Here is a 20,521-nt window from a genome sequence, read left to right as displayed (position 1 = left end):
CTCGAAAGATGGATGGGGGAGAAAGGGTATAACGGAACTATTGAAAAGATCATACCGAAGGCAATGCAGGACCACGATACAGTGCATCCGTATACGTAGAGGGCGACAATACTTAAAGTTGTAGGCTGAGGTAGCTCTACGAACCATGAATCATCAGAACAAGAAAACAATAAGAAGTGAGGAATTGGTGGTAGAACGCAAGGTGCGAGTTCAAGAGTGCACTCTTAGTGCGTCAACCTCGCAGGTACTCAAGCATTCATCACAATTTGGGCACCTTGAGGACAGTAGCGGAAATACGGATGGTAGTAGAGGTCAACGTCCTCAACTGGGCTGGCCACATTATGTCTTTTGGATCCGGGTGGCAGATGGTAAGTTTTTTGATAATTGGCTTCAAAGTAGGCACTTACGATTGTCTGAGATGATCGACAACAGCTTCCCTTGTCATCCATAGCTCCGACAACAAGGGGTCCTCTCTCGAGCTTTCAGACTGCGTAAAGTGCACCGTGCAATGGCAGCAGCCCCATGGCCGACGAAGCTGCGACTCGCGCCGGAAGTCGAGCTGGGACCTTGCAGTCTGCGCCTCTTCGTCTGATAGAACTCGGCATTGACGCTCTGCGTGTGCTGTACCCCCAACGGATATCACGTGAATTTGATGATCCAGCTGTGGGAAAATATCGTGAGGGTGGAGTAGAAACATCAACGCGATCACATACATGGGTTCGCCAGTTTCTCGCTATCCTTGCCACTTTGCCCGCCTTCGTGGAAGAGGTTCCACCATGGCAGTTCAGACAGACGAATAGCGGATCTAGCTGGTTAAGTTGGGCGGTCGTTGTCGTTTCTGGGGGAAAACTAAGCTCATCAAGCATAGACAGTACCACCTTTCGTCCAGTAGAGCTGAAGACGGGATCGTCGCTGTTCGGGATCGGAGGGTATAGAGCCCTGAATATCTCTCTACCGAACAATGACGCTGGCGTTCCAAATTGAGAGAGTTTTTTCTCTTCAAACACCGATACCGCGAGATCCAGTTCTCGTGGCATGTCAAACGTGGAATAACGTGAAGTGTCGACGACTGCCGGTATGCTGGCAAGGACTTTTCTTTTCCTGGATGCAGCCCATTCTTCGATCTCCAGTTGCGAGTCAAAGACCGTGGCGGATACTCGAACCTTGAATTCCTCCGTGACTTCCATGTCGTGGTCGACAAGGGGTGTAACACTCTTGAATTTCAGAAAGTCGTGTCTCTTTGGGTAGAATACGAGGCTGAGTGGAGGGAGACCCAGGCAATGGGTTTCGTATTGAGCCATGATTGCCTTGATCCGCAGCTGTTTGCGTTGCATACGTTCGCGCATCAGTCTTTTGTCTCTTGCCTGATCTAGATCGGGTTTCAGGATAGGGAACACTCGAACCCAGACTATGATGAGGTGTTAGAGAATGGATCTGTATCAGAGGAAATACGGATCACACCTTTATCTGACATTGGCTTTTCGCACCGGACTTCTCGATGCTCGCCCACTTCATCTACATCGGACATCTTGTACTCGAGCGCAAGGCATCGTTTCTCGATGCTTCGTCATGAATAAGATTAGCGTTGAGATGGTCCAAACGATGGAAGGTTGAAACACTTACCCTACCCGTCTTGCCGCTTCTCGATGCGCTCGCTCTGCCTGCCGATGACCTTCGAGGTCACTGAGCCATCGTCTACACTTCTCAGCGTACTGGAAGTAAGGAGATGAGCAACTCATACTTTGTAGATGCAAGGACTCAGAACTCAGCCAACCTCATTTATCGTTCGAGAAGTCTCCGTTGTAGATGACTTCAGTTCCTTCAACTGCGTATTCAGTTCCTCATCAGCCGCATTCTTTAGGATGAAGCCATACTTGGCGTTCAAATCGAGTAAGTCCTTCTTAAGCCAGTGTTCGGTCCGAAGTATGCCGTGCCTTCCTCGCGGGTTGACTGCAATGGTGCTAATGAGCTAAAAGCACCAGCGTAAGATGCATAGAGACACTGACTAGAAGCCATGGGAAGACGCTTGATCAGGTCGTACGAGAGCAAAGGCGCGATGAGCACGGCATCTTCTAGCTTGAGAAGGCTAAACGGAGGCCCTTCAGTCGCGCTATCGATGGGTACGTTAATGACGTACCCGCTCACCTTTGACTGAGGCAAAAATTGCAGGTCCGGCGCCGATGAATGAAGTCTATCTTACTGACTGGTTTGGAACCGCAAGTCTATGGAGGAAGTCAGTACCCTCCTTAAAGATATGGAAAAGAGCATTCTGACATGACAGTATGCGCCTCCAAAAAGAAGATTGGTCCAGGCAGGCACAGACATATCCTCGGGACACAAAGGTGTGCCAGGTATATTGTTCCACACTTCTTTCCAAAGCCAAGCTGAGTCCCGGGTCATAAGAATTTGTCGAAACGACTTTGAGACCCACGCGAGTCGCAGCAGATCAGCCGGTTTGAGGTGTACAAAAATCTGCGAGAATATAAGATATTTTCCATAATTGGCAGCACTCAAAGATTGACAGGTTGAGAAGCCGAACATACCTCGAACAAGACATCGAGATTCAGAGTAGGGAGCCTGCTAAGGCGGCCTTGCTTCTTCCTGGATAGGCCCTTCGTCTGGCGCGTTTTCCCTTTCACCTTCGATATCTTAACCCGTCTTACCACTTCTTCTGCAAACTATAAATCAGTATCGGCAGTTATAGATCATGAGTCCTTGTGTAGTACTTACCCTCAGACGACGACACACCAGTGTCGGCCGCGCTTCCCGCATTCCCTTTAGCGCTCTGCGGCGTACCATTTTGACTCCTAGTCGTAACTGGCATGGAATACTTCGAGGTACGAGCCGAGCAGGAGAAACGAAGATGAAAGTTTTGTAAAGTCCTTGACGCTGGATGGCGTGAAGATGGCTGTTCGATTCAAGAGCAGTTTGGCCACAATCGTGTCGCGATCCGCGACGCGACAAATGCATTGCACGGTCACATGATTGCTGAGCGTGGCGATAAGAAACCCTCAGAGTTGCTTCAGTAGCGAGAACGATTATCTTCGAAGCAATAAGATAAGGGCTGTAACAGAGCCTATTGCTTCAAAGACTATCCTCAAAGTCCCTCAAGATGGATATAATTTCAATCAAACTGACTGGTATCATTTGAATTTGAATATCATGATCATGAACTGCCAGCTGGTACAAAGGTGTTAATTACACGAAACCGAATCGTGTTTTACAAGGTAAGGAGCCGCAGTAAGTATCGGGAACGAAGAACCATGAAGACTCCCACAAAACTCATGAGCAATATTCGTTTTTCAAGATCATGATGTCCGTCCTGGGGGGAAAGTGCGCCTCATAATGGTAAGTCAACGAAAACGGCCTTGTATGACGTCCCATGTTCCGATTATCCACAACGGTGGTAAGCCATTAATCCTTGACGACTCCTAGAGATGTGAGCGTGAGGTACGATTGTGGGACTGACACACCGATCATCTGGCGCCTTTGTCGTCAGGTATTCCACTCTCGTGCGCGTCTTAATCTTTCGGCCTTAGTCTCATCTAGAGCCGGTTTGAAAATTGAGAGAAGTCGGGTCCATACTGGCAATTGATCAATGCTAGAAGTTTAGCACTTGAACGGTGTCTTGAATGTGCTGAGAGCACGTACCTCGGTCAGACATTGGCTTATCCACCTGGCATACCTCGCGATGAAGAGCAATAGCCATAAAATCTCCTTCATCGTATCCCAAAGCAAGGCATCGGCGTTTGATACTAATACAGATGGAGGTAACCAACCAGTTGTGATTAAAAAGTTATTCGAATGACGTACTCTTCAGACCGAGCGGTTTTCCTGCACTCCTTCGCTTCTATCTTCTGTGCTTGGAGATCATCGTACCATTCGAGCCAGAGGCGTGCGTTCTAAATATTAAGAACGACGAATCAGTACCACAGTACCACATATGTAAAACATATGTAAACAGACCTCTTCTCTCGCCTTCAAAGCCTCCATTCGCGAATCGTGCACCTTTCTCAGTATCTTCTTCCGTTCATTCGTGGGCATCTTGGTGGTAATGAGGTCTCCTACTTCATTTCGTAAGCCTCGGATGTCATCTAAGCAGTACCATTCACGGGCAGCGGCTCGGCTCCCTGATGGTTTCACTGTGTCATAAAGAGTGTAGATATTCCCATCAAATGTCACGTTGACGAAACAAGCTTTGACAGCTGAAGACGTACCCTGAGCTGCGGGCAGACAATCCAGAGAGTAGCAAAGCACAACATAGGAGTGTACCACCCCATGGTAGTTGTTACTGTGATAGAGGCTATGGAGTGCGTTAGTGAGTGCTAGAGTACGGGTGAAAAGTACAAATATATTCTCACCACTCTGTAAGACATGGCTTGCATGTCCGTCGACGAAGCGTAAAATCCGGCTTATTGTTGGTCTTTGTGCCACAGCGCTACGCGAGTCCCAGGTGAGACAAAGGTCCCAAAGAATAAAGAACAAAACGTACGTGGCAGGAAGACTCTCCGAAGATAAGACGGGTCCAAGCAGGTACAAATATATCATTGGGAAATTGCGGTACCGTGGTATCAAGGTTTCCCCACACGAATGTCCATAGCCAACTCGTAGTGTGCGACATGAGAACTTGCCTGAAGGACTTTGATAGCCCAGCCAGACAGAGCAAATCCGCGGGGTCCAGATGCTTGAAGATCTATAGAGATACTGACTCAGTACTGGAGCAGCGCGTTATCTCGACGCAGAGAAGTGACAGAATGGACAGACTTCGTAGAGGATGTCGATGTTCAATGAGGGAAGTATGGAGAGTCGGCCTTGCTTTTTTCTAGACAGTCCTCTCGCTCGCTTCACGAGCGAGGAATTGGCGGCTTTGGTTGGCTTGTTCAAAAGTTCGGAATTGTCTGAGAGGTGCACATAAACAGTCAGAAATACTCCACCTGCAAATAAGAAGAAGACAGACCGTCTAGGATACCATGCGATGTAGTAGCTGCATGGACATTACGAGGTGGATCGGCCTTGTTGCTCGGCGGCCCAGGCAACTTCAAGTTTCCTGTTTGACTACGAGTCGTGACTGGCATATTGTTCTTTTCGAAGGTAGTCTAAGTGGAAGATCAAGACCGAAACGAGGATTGCGAGGACTGAGGCAGATGGAGACCTGTGTCGTCGAGGAAGAAGAGGCGCGATGGCGGATCGAACCTTTCAGTCTTACCAGCGGAGTTCGAACACTATCTAATCGGGCAAGCAATGTGTCAGTGATGGACACGCAGTGCCACTGTGGCGACCGACGCGGAAGCCGAGGTATTATCTATACTGTATCTATGCTGTCATTTTTTTTGGCGATATCCACCCATTGCCTTTGAGGATGATGGCGACTGGCTTTCGCGTGTCATAGATCAGCTACTTTAGACAAAGTCTGAATCTGAACTCTCTAAGTTAGACTGTCTGCTTATGAAATATGTGTCTTGATAAACTGACATCTGCTGGAGGCACCAACCAAGTTGACAAAAAAAAGCGTACGGAAGTTCATCCAAGTTGTCTCGACAAGTCACGACTTAAGTACCACGCCGAAGCCAAGTACTGTGGCCCGCCCACCTAAGCACCTATAAGACGAATCAGTGCCGTTAGATACTGGCAGCACCCCGCGGGTGGACCTACGAGATCTCAACGCGGGATAAAGGTCCAGATGACGGACAAGAAGGAAGCTGCCAGTTTGGGCGTGGGCGCTACGGTGTCAGCCATCTCGGGCCGATTTCATCCGAATCCCGATGGAATGTTCCGCCAATCAGCGGCCAAGGCTCGGCTCCTCGATTTCGATTCGCATTTCTCTCCCTACCTTTGCCACCTGGTCACTTATCTTGCCTTTTGTACTTGCGTCGTCCTATCCTCAGCATGGGCTCGTAGTACATGTACTTGCGCACATTCAAACAGTTCACACTTAGGAACACAGGCTTGAACTTCCGCCGGCTGACTTCTCGCGTTTTCCCTCGCCGTCCAAGGAGTTGGTCTCAACAAGGTCTCAACCCTTCGATAGTCGACTTGACTGGCAGTTCCGAAAGGAATAATGCTCATGCCGTCAACTTGTGTTCAACTCATACGGCCCACAGACCCCTAGGCGCCATTGACAGCGGTGATTTTTGACCTTGGAACTTCAGTAACCTTTCGGGTTGCGTAGGCCAGACTCTCGTTGAGCGCCAGTCTTCGTTATGCTCTGGTTCTGCAATGAATGCGGTCATTGTCCCTCCTCTTGAATGTCCGCGAAATGTATGGCCAAAAATGGCCGTTTCGGCGGGCAAACGTACTAATGGAGGTGATAATCATGATTATCGGCTTGACTAGCACGCGAAACTTGCTTCAGTTTAGCCCAAGATGCCTATTACCAGACTGACAGCCAGGACATTACAGGTAGCCCCTCATTCCGAGGCTCGAGCGCTAACTGAGTCCACAGCATAGAGGCCAAACCTATATAAATACTCGCCTTGACCCTGTCGAATTCTGAATACATCGACTTCCTCCGTCCAACCTCCAAGAATCTCGAACTCCTCAACAATGAAGTTCATCAGCGCCCTCTATCTCTCCATCTGCATTCTTTCCCCTTCCTTCTCCGCTCTTGGCTCAACTATCAAGCGTGACTCGATCGTTACTCAGCGCGCGAGTAACCCTTCACTAGATTGTATTGGGGCGGAGAAATACCTTGGCATAAACAACAACGTATACAGTGCAGCTTGTAACGAACTCGTAAGTACTTCTCTCCCTCCTATTTACTTTCATATCAGGTCCATTCCTTGGTCATAAAGTACTGAATCGAGTGTTTTTGTTATCACATATGATGCATAGGCCGAGTCTTGCTTGTCTGCCTCCAACTCCGGGACGACAGCACTTTGGAGTGTGAAGAGCTGTGTGGCTGCTCAGACCTGTGACCCTGTATGCTGTTTCCTCTTCTTGTTTCGAGTGCACTGCAGACTGATAAGCATTGGTATAGAAAACGGTGTTTGTCGCGCAATGCCAGAATAGTGCTGTTGCGAACGCGACTGACATCCCGCACTTGGACTACAATGTAAATCTTGTTCCCTTTGTCTCTCCTCATAACCATACCTAGACTGACGCAACGAATATCCTCTCCCTCCCACACCTCTTTACGCATGGTCCCATCGTCTCCCGCTTCATTCACACCCTCCCTACTCATAGATCTACGCTGGCATTGTTGGCGACTGCGCTTGGGCCGAGGGTGGTTGTCCTATCACCCAACAGAACTATATCGATCTGATATACAGCGCATTGAGTGACATCGGGTCGACCATTTGGCCGAGGTAAATACCTTGTCGGAACCATTTTCCCCTCTTTTTTTTCTCTTTGTTCTCCCTCGTCTGGGAGCATTCATGGTGACCTCTATACCTTTCAGCTCGGCCGAAGATGTGGTCAACGACTGGTGGACTCCCATTCTCGACTGGACGGCCACAGGAACCACTATTCCGTACACGAACTTCGATGATTGGCTGCATTATGATGCATACTCTGTATAAACGATAGTTCAATGTTCCAGTGCTGATATACTGACACGGCAGGAGGCAGAACGATAACTTTGCATTGTCGGAATTTGGGCTTTCAGGTTTCGAACTTTGATATTGACCATTTCGCTGATGTCCTTCTTTACCTGCAATGGAGATGGCTGGTCATTGGTGGTTACAGTGTTGCTTGACGCTCCCGTCTATTATCCCATATTCTTTCACCTACCAGTGGACCGGGCACCAAGATCAAGGAAGAATGGTTGTTCAGTTTGCGTAGGAGAACTCTGCGTAACCTGTTGTAAGTAACGCCACAATCCTGCCGCCACTCCAACCTTGGTTCTTAGACGCTCACGACGTACCGGGTTCTCCCGTCTCTCCACAAAACAACACTGTTCTAGACCATTCCCCTCGTTCCTCAGCTACTACCTTCGACTTTTGTCAGTCGGAATGCCTTGATTCTGCGCTTGAAGTTTTCACTCACCTCTTGTGGTCACAAGTTCTATTTCTCTCCCAGGTCTCCAAGCTTCGTCGGTCAAGGTCAGCTCAATAGCCTGACTGTACCACCTTCACTTTGCAACGGTATACACAGTACGGTCTGTACACCCCGGACCCCAGAGCGCCATCGAAGGCGACGAGCCCTTACCTTGACTCGCAGATATCCTTTGTCAGGAACTTTGATGACCTTTCGGGTATCGTACGCCGATTCATATTGCATTGCATGTGGATCGACCTCATGCTCTATGCGGAAACAGATGCAACCATTGGGTACTCTTGTTGAGAACTGGTGGAATATGGCCGTTACCCGGAGGCACACGTACTGAATAAGGTGATAATCTTCTCAGAATAGGACACGAATACGATTTTCGGCTGCATTGCATTAAGCTCGAACTTTGATCTTGTCAGCAACGGACTCGGATGTGGCCTAGAGTTGCTCCTCGATGCTGTGCGAGCTCTTAGCAGAGAGCCTCGGATCCTGCAACGAACTTTCTGGCTGACCGTCTAGTATAAAAGCCTGTCCGTTATCCCCAGTCCAACTCTGAATTTATCGACTTCCCCTCTCCTCCGCCATTGTTCGTTCTCATCGAACATCTCCACCTTCTCAATCATGAAGCTCATCAGCACGCTCTCTGTGTTCTTCACCCTACTCGCCTCCATGCCCACCTCAGTCTTTGGTGCAGCCATCGAAAGAAATCTCAACGTCGTTAAGCGCGATAGCAACCCTTCCCAAAACTGCGTTGAGGGCGAGAAATATGTTGGCATATATGGTATTAATGGTGTCTATAGTCAAGCTTGTGCCGTGCTCGTAAGTCCTTCACATCCGTTTCTACTCGAGTACTGACTGATGATCATGTGTTGCTATAGGCTGGCAACTGCTTCTCTGCTGCCGAAGCCGGGACCACGGCGCTTTGGAGTGTAAAGAGCTGTGTGGCTGCTCAGACCTGCGATCCTGTATGCCCTTCCATTTTCCTCTCTCGAGCATGTATTTATTACTGTGCCCTCAACTAGAAAACCGCTTTTGTCGCGCAATGCAGGAATACCGCTGTTGCAAACGCTACCGATATCCCGCATTTGGACTACAACGTAAGACTTTCTGTGTTCATATCCTCACAACTATTTGTTCGACTGATGCAATGATTTTCTTATCCCTCTTCTACCATTCCTTCTTCCCTCACCCCAATCCATAGATCTACGCAGGCATAGTCGGTGATTGCGCCTGGGCCGAGGGTGGTTGTCCCATCACCCAACAGAATTACATCGACTTCATTTATGGCGCCCTGAGTGATATTGGGTCGACAACCTGGCCGAGGTATGTTTGCTCTCTGAATGCTGTCCATTAAAGTCCTCCTACGCGCTCCCGTCCTACTCCACGGAACCATGTTAGGTCTAATATTGATGTCGGTTCTTTGTAATGTGTTGTAGCTCGGCCCAAGACGTGATCACTTACTGGTGGACTCCGATGCTCGATTGGACGGCCACGGGAACTACGATCCCCTACACGAACTTTGACGACTGGCTGCATTATGACGCCGTGTCGGACTAAACGTCGAACCGTCAATTTTTGTCATTTAGGTTTACTTTTCTCATACCCCTCTACTTCCTCTGCTCCTTCCGCGTGCCAGTACGATTTGGAAGGACAGTTTGCCGTCGAATGGACTTCTGCACTTTGAACACTTGCTCGAATGAGTAGAGTACTTACTTGAATATTTCACTCGTTTGTTGTATTATCGTTAGTGTGGCTGTGTTGCTCGATAGTTGCGCATAACGTCTTATAATAAATAACGTATTGTGCTTGCTTATATTCTTCTCGTGCAAGTGATCACCTACAAAGCAGATGTCTGCCATGATATCGATTCAGGAATCCACACACTAGATAAATGATCGACCATGGAGGCTGGACAATGACATTTGACATCGGTAAAGAAATTGAGGGCGTGCTTCTAAGGCTCCTTCACTGTGTCTCCGTTATAAGGAGTACAACACAGGGCCTTGCTTTTCAGTGGAGCGATATCGTTGCAAAGCTCAACTACAGGGGGCCACAGTGCTATCGGCGCCACCCTGAGCGTGTCAATGATTCGGCTCTCTCCGTACCGGTGCTACCCGTCCACGATAAAATACCGTTGTCCTTCCCCCATGACCATTTCCTGCCTCGAACTTTATCATTCCTACTTGCTCTGTTCCACTATCGAGAATTGCAGTCGTATTTTTGCCGCAACACATTCTGATGTTGAACCTGACTCTTTTCCCCCGTACACCTCCGTACACGCTCTGACGGTCTTGAAGGCCTGGCAGGAGTTGACTTGGAATGATGCCGGCCTACCACCACCTTGTGCCTATGTCTATACTGCGGCTTAAGCACGCCGGTTACTAGACAAGAAGAGCTTGATATGAATTTTGACCTCAACGCTCCTCGTGATTAGTTCTCGGTTTATGCCACTGACATTCATTCCAACCTCATCAGCTTGTCATCAGCAGACCGGAATCGGTGATGCGTTCTGTACCTACCCCGGAAGACCCTTTGAGAACCTCATGCTCCGTGTCCACAACTGTGCCCTTTGGCTTGACTGTGAAGTCCGGAACCTCTGCTATGTAATTCGGCCTGCAGTGGACGTGGTCCAGAATCACGCCGTCTTGATGCTGCATGAGCTCAGTTGAAACCAGGCCTCCGATCCCGATATTGAATTCTGCCCAGATATATAAACTTTCACATTCTCCTCATTCAAATCCCTGATTTCATCCTCATTGCTCTTTGCTCGCCCTCCCTCACACAACTTCTCAATAATGCAGCTCCTCGGCCAAACTTCTTTCGCGCTCCTCGCTGCTATGGCTACCTCTACTTTCGCAGCAGCTATCGAGCGTGATGTCCATGTCATCGAGCGTGCAGACCTCCCGTCTCAGCAATGCGTACAGGCGGAGAAATACGTTGGGATATACAATGAAGTGTACAGTCCGGCCTGTGTTGTGCTCGTAAGCCTCTCTTTGTCCTCTTTCCCTCCTTTCTACAGTTCATACCTCTATCATTGATCTGGCTGGATACACTCTGGCGTTCCTTTCCCCTTTCATAAATTGTTAATTGACGGTTTTGATGGTATGTATGGAGGCGGGCTCTTGTTTCGCTGCCTCTAACAATGGGACGACGGCGCTGTGGAGCGTGAAGAGCTGTGTTGCGGCCGCGACGTGCGATCCTGTACGTTCTTTCTCACCCTTTTTTTTTCTTCACTCTGTGCCAACTGTGTCTCTCTGGCCTTCTCCTATGTTGCGTTCGGTACTGATCGGTCACCGGATGAATCCTTTAGAAAACCGCTTTCATAGCTCAATGCGAGAACCCCGCAGTTGCGAACGCGACTGAAATACCCCACTTGGACTATAACGTACGTTCCTCCCCCTTCCCTCTCCTTCTTTAAATTCTCCCATCTAACTGACGCCGTTCTACTGCATTGCTTGTATGATAAAGATCTACGCAGGCATCGTCGGCGACTGCGCCTGGGACGAAGGCGGCTGTCCCATTACCCAACAGAACTATATCGATCTGATTTATAGCGCGCTGAGCGATGTCGGGTCGACTGAATGGCCAGAGTGCGTCCATTTTCGAATCATATCCAACCCCTTCTCTTCACTTCACTTCCTTCTATTTCAAGTACATTGTATACTGCTTACTGACGCCTATGTGTGTTTCTTAGCTCGGCAGAAGATGTGATCAATGAATGGTGGACGCCTATGCTCGACTGGGCGGCCACGGGGACTACGATCCCGTATACGAACTTTGACGATTGGTTGCATTATGCGGCCACGACGAGCTCCGTTGGTCGCCGTTGAACTTTAGGGAAACCTCGACCTTCTCGTCAATGATACCCGCTACTTCGTCTGTTCCGTCCCACTATGCATCAACTTGATGTGATTTGTAGGCAGAATGTAGCATCGAATGGACCATGGACTTGAACTTCATTGCATTACTGTTTCGTTCCTTGTTTTGTTTTCGGTGACGACACGGACTCGTTATGGTAGTACTAGTGTTGCTCGCTAGTTGTTTGACAAGGGCTTATTTTCTTCCAAATAGTACACTTTACGTGCCTACGTTCTTTCTACTTTTGGCGAACAAAACTTGAACATCAAAGTTGAGTAGGATAAACATAGCATCAGCGGAACACCAGGGCTGCTGCGGCGCCGTTGGCAACGGTCTCTGCTATAAAAAGGATCATCGTTGATCGTTTCCCTTTCGACCTCACCTCATTCACAACCTCTGGCACGATAATTTCTGATGAATCCTCCTTACTGTAAACGTGTGGGCGGAACCCTCCCTTGTGTGGAGGGCCATCACGCTCGTTCGGCCCTCACTTCGCTGCGAGCCAGCGGCACGTATGAGTATACTATTAGCTCGTTCTCAGCCTGATGGGTGATGGCATCGAGGCGTAGAGAATGCCTGATTGATGTACTTATTTTCTCCGCAAGTGCTGTATGGAGGAAAATTTGTAAGTAAGCGATCTCAGGTTCACTTGTCAGACTGCAACTCCGACGTCACGATGCATTCACCCTCTTCGAGCGGACTCGGTTGTGGACATCGGTCGGCCTTGGGCTTTTGCGACTCGTGCAGCTACTGGTCAGCATACCGATGACCTGTGTAATTTTGTGGTTCTTCTGTCCCAGCCTCTGAACCTCGCTATGTTCTCGCTATCATTCTCGCCACACGCTCGCCACATGCCAAGCCCAAAACTCAAAGCGCTGGTGCCTTCGCGTGTTCTCTCCATGCGGAATTTGGTCCCCTTTGGGCCACAGCGCAGGGTACAAAAGCCTGTCGACTCCGGCTCTTTCTTCTTCATTCCCTCTTTCTTTGTCGGTCCCTCCTCCCATCCTCCTCCCCTCCCCTCCTCTTCCATCCAATACCCCGGAAATCACCCACCCTCTTGTCCATTGAAGCCATGTTCTCGTTCACCATGTTCTGTGTCGCTCTCTTCGCTCTCTTTGCATCCGCTGTGTCTGCCCTTCCCCTCGGTGGTCACAATCACGTCCGCCGGTGCCACCACGGTGGATCCTCCAGTGCATCCGCCGCCATCACGAGCTCTGCCACCTCCGCCTCCGCCTCGTCCTCTTCTTCCACCAAGTCCAAGTTCTCTTCGTTCGTCACGACTGAATCCGCCACCGCATCGGCCTCTCCCTCTCCCTCTGTCACCTCCTCCTCTGTGAAAGCTTCCGCTTCCGCCGTCGCCACGGACCCGTCCAACTTAAGCACCTCTTCTTCTTCCTCCTCGTCCACTTTGTCCTCCCTCCTCTCGATCCTGTTCCCGGTCTCCCAATCTGCCTCCTCGTCCTGGTCCACCGTATCAGGCGCCGACAACTCGGTTCCGCTCTCCGACTCCACCTTCCAGCTCACGAACCTCATCTCCGCTCTCTCCCACGACTATGTGCAATCGCCCACCCCTTCTGCGTCGAACTCGTCCAGCTCGGACTCAAAGCTGTCGATGCAGGCGCATTACCCTAAAGGGAGCTATACGTTCACGCATAGTCCGGAGGGAGGGTTGAGTTTCTATGCGCCTGGTCCGGACGCTGTGGATCTGACGACGGCGAAGGAGGCGACGTTTGGGTATTCGGTTATGTTTGAGGATGGGTTCGAGTGGCAGAAGGGTGGGAAGCTGCCAGGTCTTTGTGAGTATCTTTCCTATGTCGCGCTCTATCATTATCTTTTTTTTTCTATCTGGCTGCATTTTTCGAAAGCACAAATGATTGGAGCACTCGAGATGTGCTGGCAGTTGAGCTCAGATGATTGCCGGTTTTATGATCTGTATCGCACGGACGGGCATGCCTAACCGAGTCGCGTGTCATGCCGAATTATGGAACACCATCTCACGATATTGATTCGGGTGCCACTCCTTGTGGAGGCCCTATTTGTGGCGCATAATGTCCACATGAATATAGACCAATGAGCAGAGTCAGTGGACCACTGCTCAATTTATCTACCACGAACTCTCAACCCTGCGATACTTATCAATCGACTCATGATTTTTCATTGTAATTTCCCACCGTTTTCGAACCCTGCTGACACTTCCGACACTTTCGTCATTCCTATTCACAGTCGGCGGTGACTCCTACGACGACTCCATCTCCTGCTCCGGTGGCCGTCGCTCCGACGCCTGCTTCTCCGCCCGTCTCATGTGGCGCGCCGCCTCCGCCGGCGAGCTCTACACCTACCTCCCTCCCTACGACGACGCCTCGGGCGACTACACCGCCAACAAAGCCGTCTGCGACGTCGCGCCCTTCTCGACCTGCAACCCCACGTACGGTGCGTCGGTCGGCAGGGGCGCGTTCTCGTTCGTCGCGGGCGGGTGGACGACGATCAGTCAGAGGGTGAGGTTGAATGATGTGGGGCAGGCGAATGGGGAGTTGGAGTTGTTTGTTGGGGGAGAGAGTGTTATTAATGTTAGTGGTTTGATTCTGAGGGCGAGGGATGCGGGGAGAATTAGGGGGGTTCAGATGCAGACTTTCTTTGGTGGTGAGTTTCTATTTTTATTTTATTCATTTGATGTCGTACTTGTGGCGAGAGGTTGGAGGCTTATCGTTCTGGTGCTTTACAGGCTCGACGGAGGACTATGCATCGCCGAAGGACCAGAACACGTACTTCTCTGACTTCTCGGTCGCGATCACGGAGACGCTCTAAGCTCCACGAGTAGCCTCCACGACCGACACACGCTTCATCACACCTTTCCGACACCGACATATTCACGACAAACACGCACACACTTAAACACGGCGACGCAACAAGCAACAAGTCTTGCCCTCGCCAGCTTCGTGCAATCCGCACATCACATTCTCTGCATCTCACTGCTCAAACTCAACAATCCGTCCTGTCTCTATTCTATTCTGGTTTCCATGATGGCTCTCACGATTTGATATCCTGATATCCAAATATCCTGCTTTCAAGCTGTATCTATACGCTCTCCATTTCCCCGCTTCGCTACGGTCTTGATTGGCTGCAGCTGCTTGCTTTCATTATCACTTTTATACCTTGATACCTTGATTGGTCATGCCTCGGTAGTTATGACTTGATGTCTACTTTATCTGCTACGTACGGAACGCTTGCGTTCCTCTCTTTCTTTTCTCCCTTGCTCTTACTTTTTTTTTATGGGTTTTGGGAGTTTACTTTTATTGTGCTGGATGGGTAGCGTACTGTAGCGTGCTACGGAACCTACCTCTGCTTTCTGTTTTTTCAAGGTGTGATCGCAAGGGAGATAAGTCGAACTCAAACTGGGATCATCTCGTCTGTTGTCTCCGATCCTTGTTCATCGAGCCAACGGTGATCTTGTTACCCGACAGACTGTGGTAGGACCCCCGGTTATAGAAGGCGAGGACGTCCACGAACCTCGACGAACTGACGAAAATTTGTCCGGATTTCGGGTACGGCCTCCAAAAATAAAAATAAAATAAAAGAATAATAATAATTGGCCTGCCCCAGAATCGCTCTTTGAGCACATTGTGAGGCTTATTTTGCCCTTCACATTGAACAAACTGCCATTCGGACCGTCAGTGACCCCAGAGAGGCCCAAGCTGGGGCTGATGCCACAGCCTCCGGCGGGTTTTTGTCGGGACTGGCGGACAGCCTACCCCCCAAAGTGCCCAAAATTTGTCCGGATCAGTGGACGTCCTCGCCCTCTATCACCGGGGGTCCTACTGTGGTGCATGGACGACCAGACTATTTATCGGACACGGTAAGGTCCCGCCGGCCTGATAGTGAGTAGTCAAATGCGGTGTTCAATTTCGAGGAACGAGGACCAGCAAGAGATGCGTACCTGTACAGGTGCAAGTTTGCAATTGGTGGTGTGCTGGGTGGATTGGCATGGGTGGCGCAGATAGGGGCTGAGTCGGGAAGACACCACCATCACCCTTACAAGTGCTGAGGCCAACAAGTCTAGCACTGCTCAAACTTAAGACGGTACCAACAAGGTACGGTAGTGGAATAGGTGCAGAGTCTGAGAGATAGTAGACATTGCATAGATAATGAGGCCGTGACAAGCAGGGAAGGAGTAAGGTAGGAGGCATATTACTTCGCATCGACGTCCATACATTTATTGTAAGAGAGCTCAACACTCTCAGCCTCATCAAAGTCGCATAATCATCTCCGCCATCGGGAACGAGGGATTATAATAGATGTCCAATCCTTCTACAGGCTCGCGTGTGCCCAAATCATGGCTATACGTACGCAGAACAGGCGAGGCGTAAGCAGACAACAACTGAAAATAGAAATGATTCAGACTCGCCTATCTCTCAGATGCTGAATAACCGGGTCTCGTTCCATCCACCTCTGAGAACCGCTGTGTACCTCAACTTGAAGATGGACAGCACAATGTCCGCACCCCCATATATAGCTTCCTTGTGTCCACGATCGGAAGTCGACCATCACTTCAACAACGCTTGGCCCTTTGTTCATCTCGTCTGTGCTCCGCGTGAATCGAGGGACGTCGTGCTCAGGGAGTTTCAACTGATGGCTCAACTAGGGAAGAATATGTAATCAGCAGAAACTCAATGACCGGTGTGACAGAAGACATACAGCCTCCCTCCAGTTCATCTTTGCGCGCCGCCCCGTGAAAGTAAGGTCTAGGAGAACAGTCGACCCTTCTGGTTCCTCTGTCTGTAGCTTCGCAGCTTGTAAATGACAGGCCTCACACACAAACAAGTCATGCCGATGATCTAATTCCTGCGTGGTCGTCGTCGCTCCATCCAATCCGCACAATTCTAACAACGCAAGAACAGTACGCTGAGCGGCCTTGTTCAACCTTGGAATGTTCAGCGCCGAGGATGGGGAGCTTGAAAATGATTTGTCTAGCTCATGATCATCATGACGGTAGGCGAAGATTTCAGCACCAAACAGAGGGGTCTCTGGTTTCGCCTCAGCTGTGTACACGTTCTTTGCGAGGGTGAGTTCGAAGGGGACATCGAACGTCCCGCAAGCGTTGGGAAGCGAGCCGGAAGAAGACGGAGGTATGAGAGTCGACATGATTCTGCTCTTGCGCTCAGTGGCCCACTGCTCGATGCTCGTCGTAAACATCTGGAGGATCACGTTCCTGAATGGGGCGAAGAAGCCTGCTTCGGCGACGAGGGGATTATCGCAAAGTGAAGTAAGATCAGAAGATATCTCTAGAAGCTCGTGAGGTTGAGGATAGAGGGCAAGGGAGAGAGGCGGCTTGTCGAGTAGAAGACTCCGATATTGACCCTCCATGAGTTCTTCGCGGAAACGACGCTCATATTGAATATGGCGCGCTTTCTCAGCCTCAAGTATTGCCACAAATTTGGGTTCGATAGTTGTCCATACTGCAACAGTGAGAAGAATTGAGAAGAAGTCAGCTCCCGAAGTTTGATTGCAGAGTGATGATATCAGAATATCAGAATAAGGGATGCACTCACAATCGTCAGACCAGGGGACTTTGCTCGTTAACTCCGGCTCGTTCCAAATTGTACTGTAGGAAGTCTCCTCGTGAGTATATCCCAAAGAATGAAGACGTTCCGTGATACTAAGCAGCGTCAACCGTTGTCAGTCGATCATTTAGATTATCTCAATAAATGGCGTACTGTCGACGTTTCTCCGCCCTCCGCCTTTCATCCACTCTCTCTCGCTCTTTTACCACGCGCTCAGCCCAGTCGACGCAGGACTTGGCATGCTAAGAATAATGAACAAGGGAAGTTACAAGCGCGTCAACATTATCGATAGTCGGCAGCTGTGGACATCCTCACCTTCAGCACCTTGTCATATGCCAGAGCCTTTACTTCCCTGAGCTCTTCGATTTTGGCTGACGACTCCTCTGATTCAAGACCAACAGCCACAGCATCTACCTCTTCCGCAAGTCTGGCCGCATCATTTTTCAGGAAATATGGCGACACCATATTAGGCCATGTCATTGATCGGTAATGCCTAGGATAAACTTCGGATGGTGATTGTTTGAGTAGGAACTATGGTCGATGGAGGACATGAAGGGCCCTTACACATGGATCTGGGAAGGACTTGAAGGAGTGGCATAAATTTCCTAACTCCGATGATGGACTTGGGCACCGAGAACGTGACACTTGAAGGCCGGTCGCAAAGTCAATACCATTACTTCACCTCTTCTCACCATGAAGAGTATGATTACATAGTTTGACTGACCTTTTGATAGTGCATGGCGAACAGGCCCGGATACGAAGAGCCCAATCGATTTCCTGAGTATCTTCTGAGCCACACATCTACGAGTAGAATTCCTCAATGAGATAGTGTAGAATGACAAAGAGAAGAGTATATGGTGCTTACTTGACAGCCAGTACCACCAAAGATTAGTACCGTCCAGGCTAGTACCTCAGATATGTCTTCAGGGAGAGGTGGTGCTATATCATCGCCAACGTTGGACCAGGTCATTCTCCAGATCCAGGCAGTTCGACGAGACGTGAGTAGTTGATGAAAGGATTTGGAGACCCGAGATACGTGAAGTAGGTCATCAGGTCTCAGGTGGCTAAGTATCTGACAGACATTTGTGGGGCGCACACATTGAGTAACTCATCAAAGACACACAGACCACAGAACATACCTCGTAGATAATATCGAGTGACAAAGTCGACAGCGTGTTGGTTGAGACTATCATTGGAAGGAGCTTCCCTATACTACTTTGCGTATTTATGCCCGTCTATCCCTCAGCGTTCGAGATGGTTGTAAAGAGCGCGTCTTAACGAAGAGTCAAGACGATACCTCAGGCTACTACTAGTCGGAATGTTCGTTGCTTGAGCAGTATAGCTTCTTCAAGCCTCCCACGCCAGAGAGCAGGATAACAGATACACAGATAGTAAACGTTGATGCTATAAAGTTTGAGTATGCGATAAATGGAGACCGTCAACGGCTTGGAGAATTCGAAGACTCGGAGCGAAAGAGACAAAGGGAAGCGGATTCCAGGAAGCGGAGTTTATTACGTAACCCGTCGGGTATTCTCCCACGAACGCCACATCATTTTCACCAGTTTTCAGTCAGCCTTGCTTGAGCTCCGTTTCGACTTCCTGTTCCACAACTCGAGTTTCACAAATGGATATGGCACACATATTATCCGACTCCCAGGAAGGACCGTCTCTCCATCCTACCCACATAGTTCCAATCAAGATGAGAACGGCGGTTTGTACGTACTCAGCCTGTCATATTCAACACTAACTTTATGGCCAGCCGCGAAGAGGCGAAGTGACCAGCTGGTGATACATCCAATCCGTGTATATATGTGGTCGACACTAGTCGCCTGGAAGCGTCACTTGCATTGCATATAGTGGAGGAGGTAGTCGAAAGCGAAGAAATTAGTGTGGCCCTCCATGGCCGACGCATCACTGTCAAGAACACCAAACAAATGCGTCACGCTTTGGAAGGAAGGAAGGAAGTGGAACTGGGAAATGGAAAAAAAGCGCTACGGTAACAGTGTGACGTGACGTGACGGATAGTGACGACACGCCGGGAGAGCAAGGGAGTGTGGCTGAGTGTGGCACCGCTGCAAGGAGGTGCGGTCTGAGCTGCATTCATTTTTGTAGGTTGATTTCTATGGGCCGATCGTTGTAAGGGACTCGGGGAATAGGTTATACATGCATTGAGAACAAAAAACATATATTAGACCTCGTGGGCACCAGCCAATTTCGCTGACGTCAGCGAAATTGGCTGGTGCGTACTTCTCATGCAGAAAATGACCATCCCTGTTTGGTGAAATTCGTTCTCATAGATTATTTTCTAATTGAATTTACACGAATTTAGATACCCTTTATATCCTGTCAGGATGAAATGCGGGTGAGCAATGAATGTCGGTGAACCGGCCAATTTGGCCAAGACGTGCGCCAATTGGCTGGTGCCCACGAGGTCTATTATAGCGTACTTCTACATTTTCTGAAACATGTACATGCACATAAATACATGCCATCACTGATAAATGAAACAGAACTTTGGAAATGGCCGCGAAGCGGCCCAGAAATTAATTTTGGCTTTCTCAAGCATTGGCACGTCTCTGAGAAATTTTACAGAGCCGTGGATGGTTGAGTCTGAGCAAAGCGACTGAAGGGAAGCCGGCGAAGGGTGGCGAGGGAGGGAGTGTGGCGGGCGTGACGGAGGCGCGCTGGATCGTGTTTTGATGGGACTGGATCGTGTTTTTTTGGATAGGAAGGTGTCTGCGCACCTGGGCGCTTCACACCAAGCTCCCCGCCAGAATTTTACCGAAGGTGGGTGTTGAACGGTGGCTATGTCCGCCGGTCCGGCTTGTATTCACATGACGCAACACTATTATTTCTTATTGTTCTTTCTCTCACACGCGTCCAGCTGTATAGTATTACTTAAGGCTGTACGCTCTGCATGTATATAAACCCCTGGGCATTCGCCCTGTAATCTTAACTACTTATCTCGCCTCTCCAACCACTGCGTGCTATCAAGCCACTCAACCCAAGCCTTACTCCAGGTAAGTACTGAGAGCGGTACCACTACGTTAACCCTCCGCTGCTCAACAGGTTATGGGCCCTGATGAACGCTCCGCTGAGTTTCGACTCGCAGCGCTCTC

General features: G+C 49.6%; 7 protein-coding genes across 7 annotated transcripts; 4 read left to right on the top strand and 3 right to left on the bottom strand.

The window, feature by feature from the left end:
* Nucleotides 1–32: 32 nt before the first annotated feature.
* Nucleotides 33–5,075, bottom strand: STEHIDRAFT_171321 (uncharacterized protein; the record flags this gene model as incomplete). The annotated part of the gene is made up of 19 exons (XM_007308456.1): nt 33–345; nt 408–661; nt 714–1,408; nt 1,462–1,562; nt 1,624–1,712; nt 1,775–1,950; nt 2,007–2,151; nt 2,205–2,222; nt 2,275–2,472; nt 2,544–2,671; nt 2,731–2,817; nt 3,652–3,755; nt 3,814–3,902; nt 3,967–4,142; nt 4,218–4,303; nt 4,362–4,438; nt 4,493–4,693; nt 4,765–4,898; nt 4,958–5,075. 19 exons carry the CDS (start codon nt 5,073–5,075, stop codon nt 249–251), a joined length of 2,973 nt encoding a protein of 990 aa, XP_007308518.1. The 3' UTR covers nt 33–248.
* A 1,468-nt stretch (nt 5,076–6,543) lies between these two features.
* STEHIDRAFT_160930 (uncharacterized protein) lies at nt 6,544–7,517 on the top strand (the record flags this gene model as incomplete). Its single annotated transcript, XM_007308455.1, has 5 exons — nt 6,544–6,732; nt 6,832–6,918; nt 6,977–7,051; nt 7,183–7,304; nt 7,397–7,517. 5 exons carry the CDS (start codon nt 6,544–6,546, stop codon nt 7,515–7,517), a joined length of 594 nt encoding a protein of 197 aa, XP_007308517.1.
* Nucleotides 7,518–8,009: 492 nt separating this feature from the next.
* On the bottom strand, nt 8,010–8,558 carry STEHIDRAFT_124519 (uncharacterized protein). The gene is made up of 2 exons (XM_007308454.1): nt 8,255–8,558; nt 8,010–8,196 (listed from the first exon to the last, which is right to left on the bottom strand). Exons 1-2 carry the CDS (start codon nt 8,378–8,380, stop codon nt 8,041–8,043), a joined length of 282 nt encoding a protein of 93 aa, XP_007308516.1. The 5' UTR covers nt 8,381–8,558; the 3' UTR covers nt 8,010–8,040.
* Nucleotides 8,559–8,607: 49 nt separating this feature from the next.
* STEHIDRAFT_160929 (uncharacterized protein) lies at nt 8,608–9,543 on the top strand (the record flags this gene model as incomplete). Its single annotated transcript, XM_007308453.1, has 5 exons — nt 8,608–8,805; nt 8,865–8,951; nt 9,009–9,083; nt 9,188–9,309; nt 9,423–9,543. The coding sequence occupies 5 exons, from the start codon at nt 8,608–8,610 to the stop codon at nt 9,541–9,543; spliced, it is 603 nt and encodes a 200-aa protein (XP_007308515.1).
* A 1,211-nt stretch (nt 9,544–10,754) lies between these two features.
* Nucleotides 10,755–12,072, top strand: STEHIDRAFT_84761 (uncharacterized protein). Its single transcript, XM_007308452.1, has 4 exons — nt 10,755–11,187; nt 11,297–11,371; nt 11,455–11,576; nt 11,681–12,072. Exons 1-4 carry the CDS (start codon nt 11,086–11,088, stop codon nt 11,814–11,816), a joined length of 435 nt encoding a protein of 144 aa, XP_007308514.1. The 5' UTR covers nt 10,755–11,085; the 3' UTR covers nt 11,817–12,072.
* An 859-nt stretch (nt 12,073–12,931) lies between these two features.
* Nucleotides 12,932–14,649, top strand: STEHIDRAFT_133994 (uncharacterized protein; the record flags this gene model as incomplete). The annotated part of the gene is made up of 4 exons (XM_007308451.1): nt 12,932–13,407; nt 13,438–13,640; nt 14,068–14,484; nt 14,567–14,649. 4 exons carry the CDS (start codon nt 12,932–12,934, stop codon nt 14,647–14,649), a joined length of 1,179 nt encoding a protein of 392 aa, XP_007308513.1.
* Nucleotides 14,650–16,023: 1,374 nt separating this feature from the next.
* On the bottom strand, nt 16,024–18,625 carry STEHIDRAFT_171319 (uncharacterized protein). The gene is made up of 10 exons (XM_007308450.1): nt 18,542–18,625; nt 18,268–18,474; nt 18,127–18,203; nt 17,967–18,046; nt 17,718–17,905; nt 17,556–17,644; nt 17,391–17,497; nt 16,537–17,297; nt 16,247–16,479; nt 16,024–16,178 (listed from the first exon to the last, which is right to left on the bottom strand). Exons 1-10 carry the CDS (start codon nt 18,593–18,595, stop codon nt 16,088–16,090), a joined length of 1,887 nt encoding a protein of 628 aa, XP_007308512.1. The 5' UTR covers nt 18,596–18,625; the 3' UTR covers nt 16,024–16,087.
* Between the last annotated feature and the right edge of the window lie 1,896 nt (nt 18,626–20,521).

The sequence above is a fragment of the Stereum hirsutum genome (assembly GCF_000264905.1).
Source record: "Stereum hirsutum FP-91666 SS1 unplaced genomic scaffold STEHIscaffold_15, whole genome shotgun sequence".
NCBI classification, from domain to species: Eukaryota; Fungi; Basidiomycota; class Agaricomycetes; order Russulales; family Stereaceae; genus Stereum; species Stereum hirsutum.
This window is presented reverse-complemented; position numbering and strand designations above follow the sequence as displayed.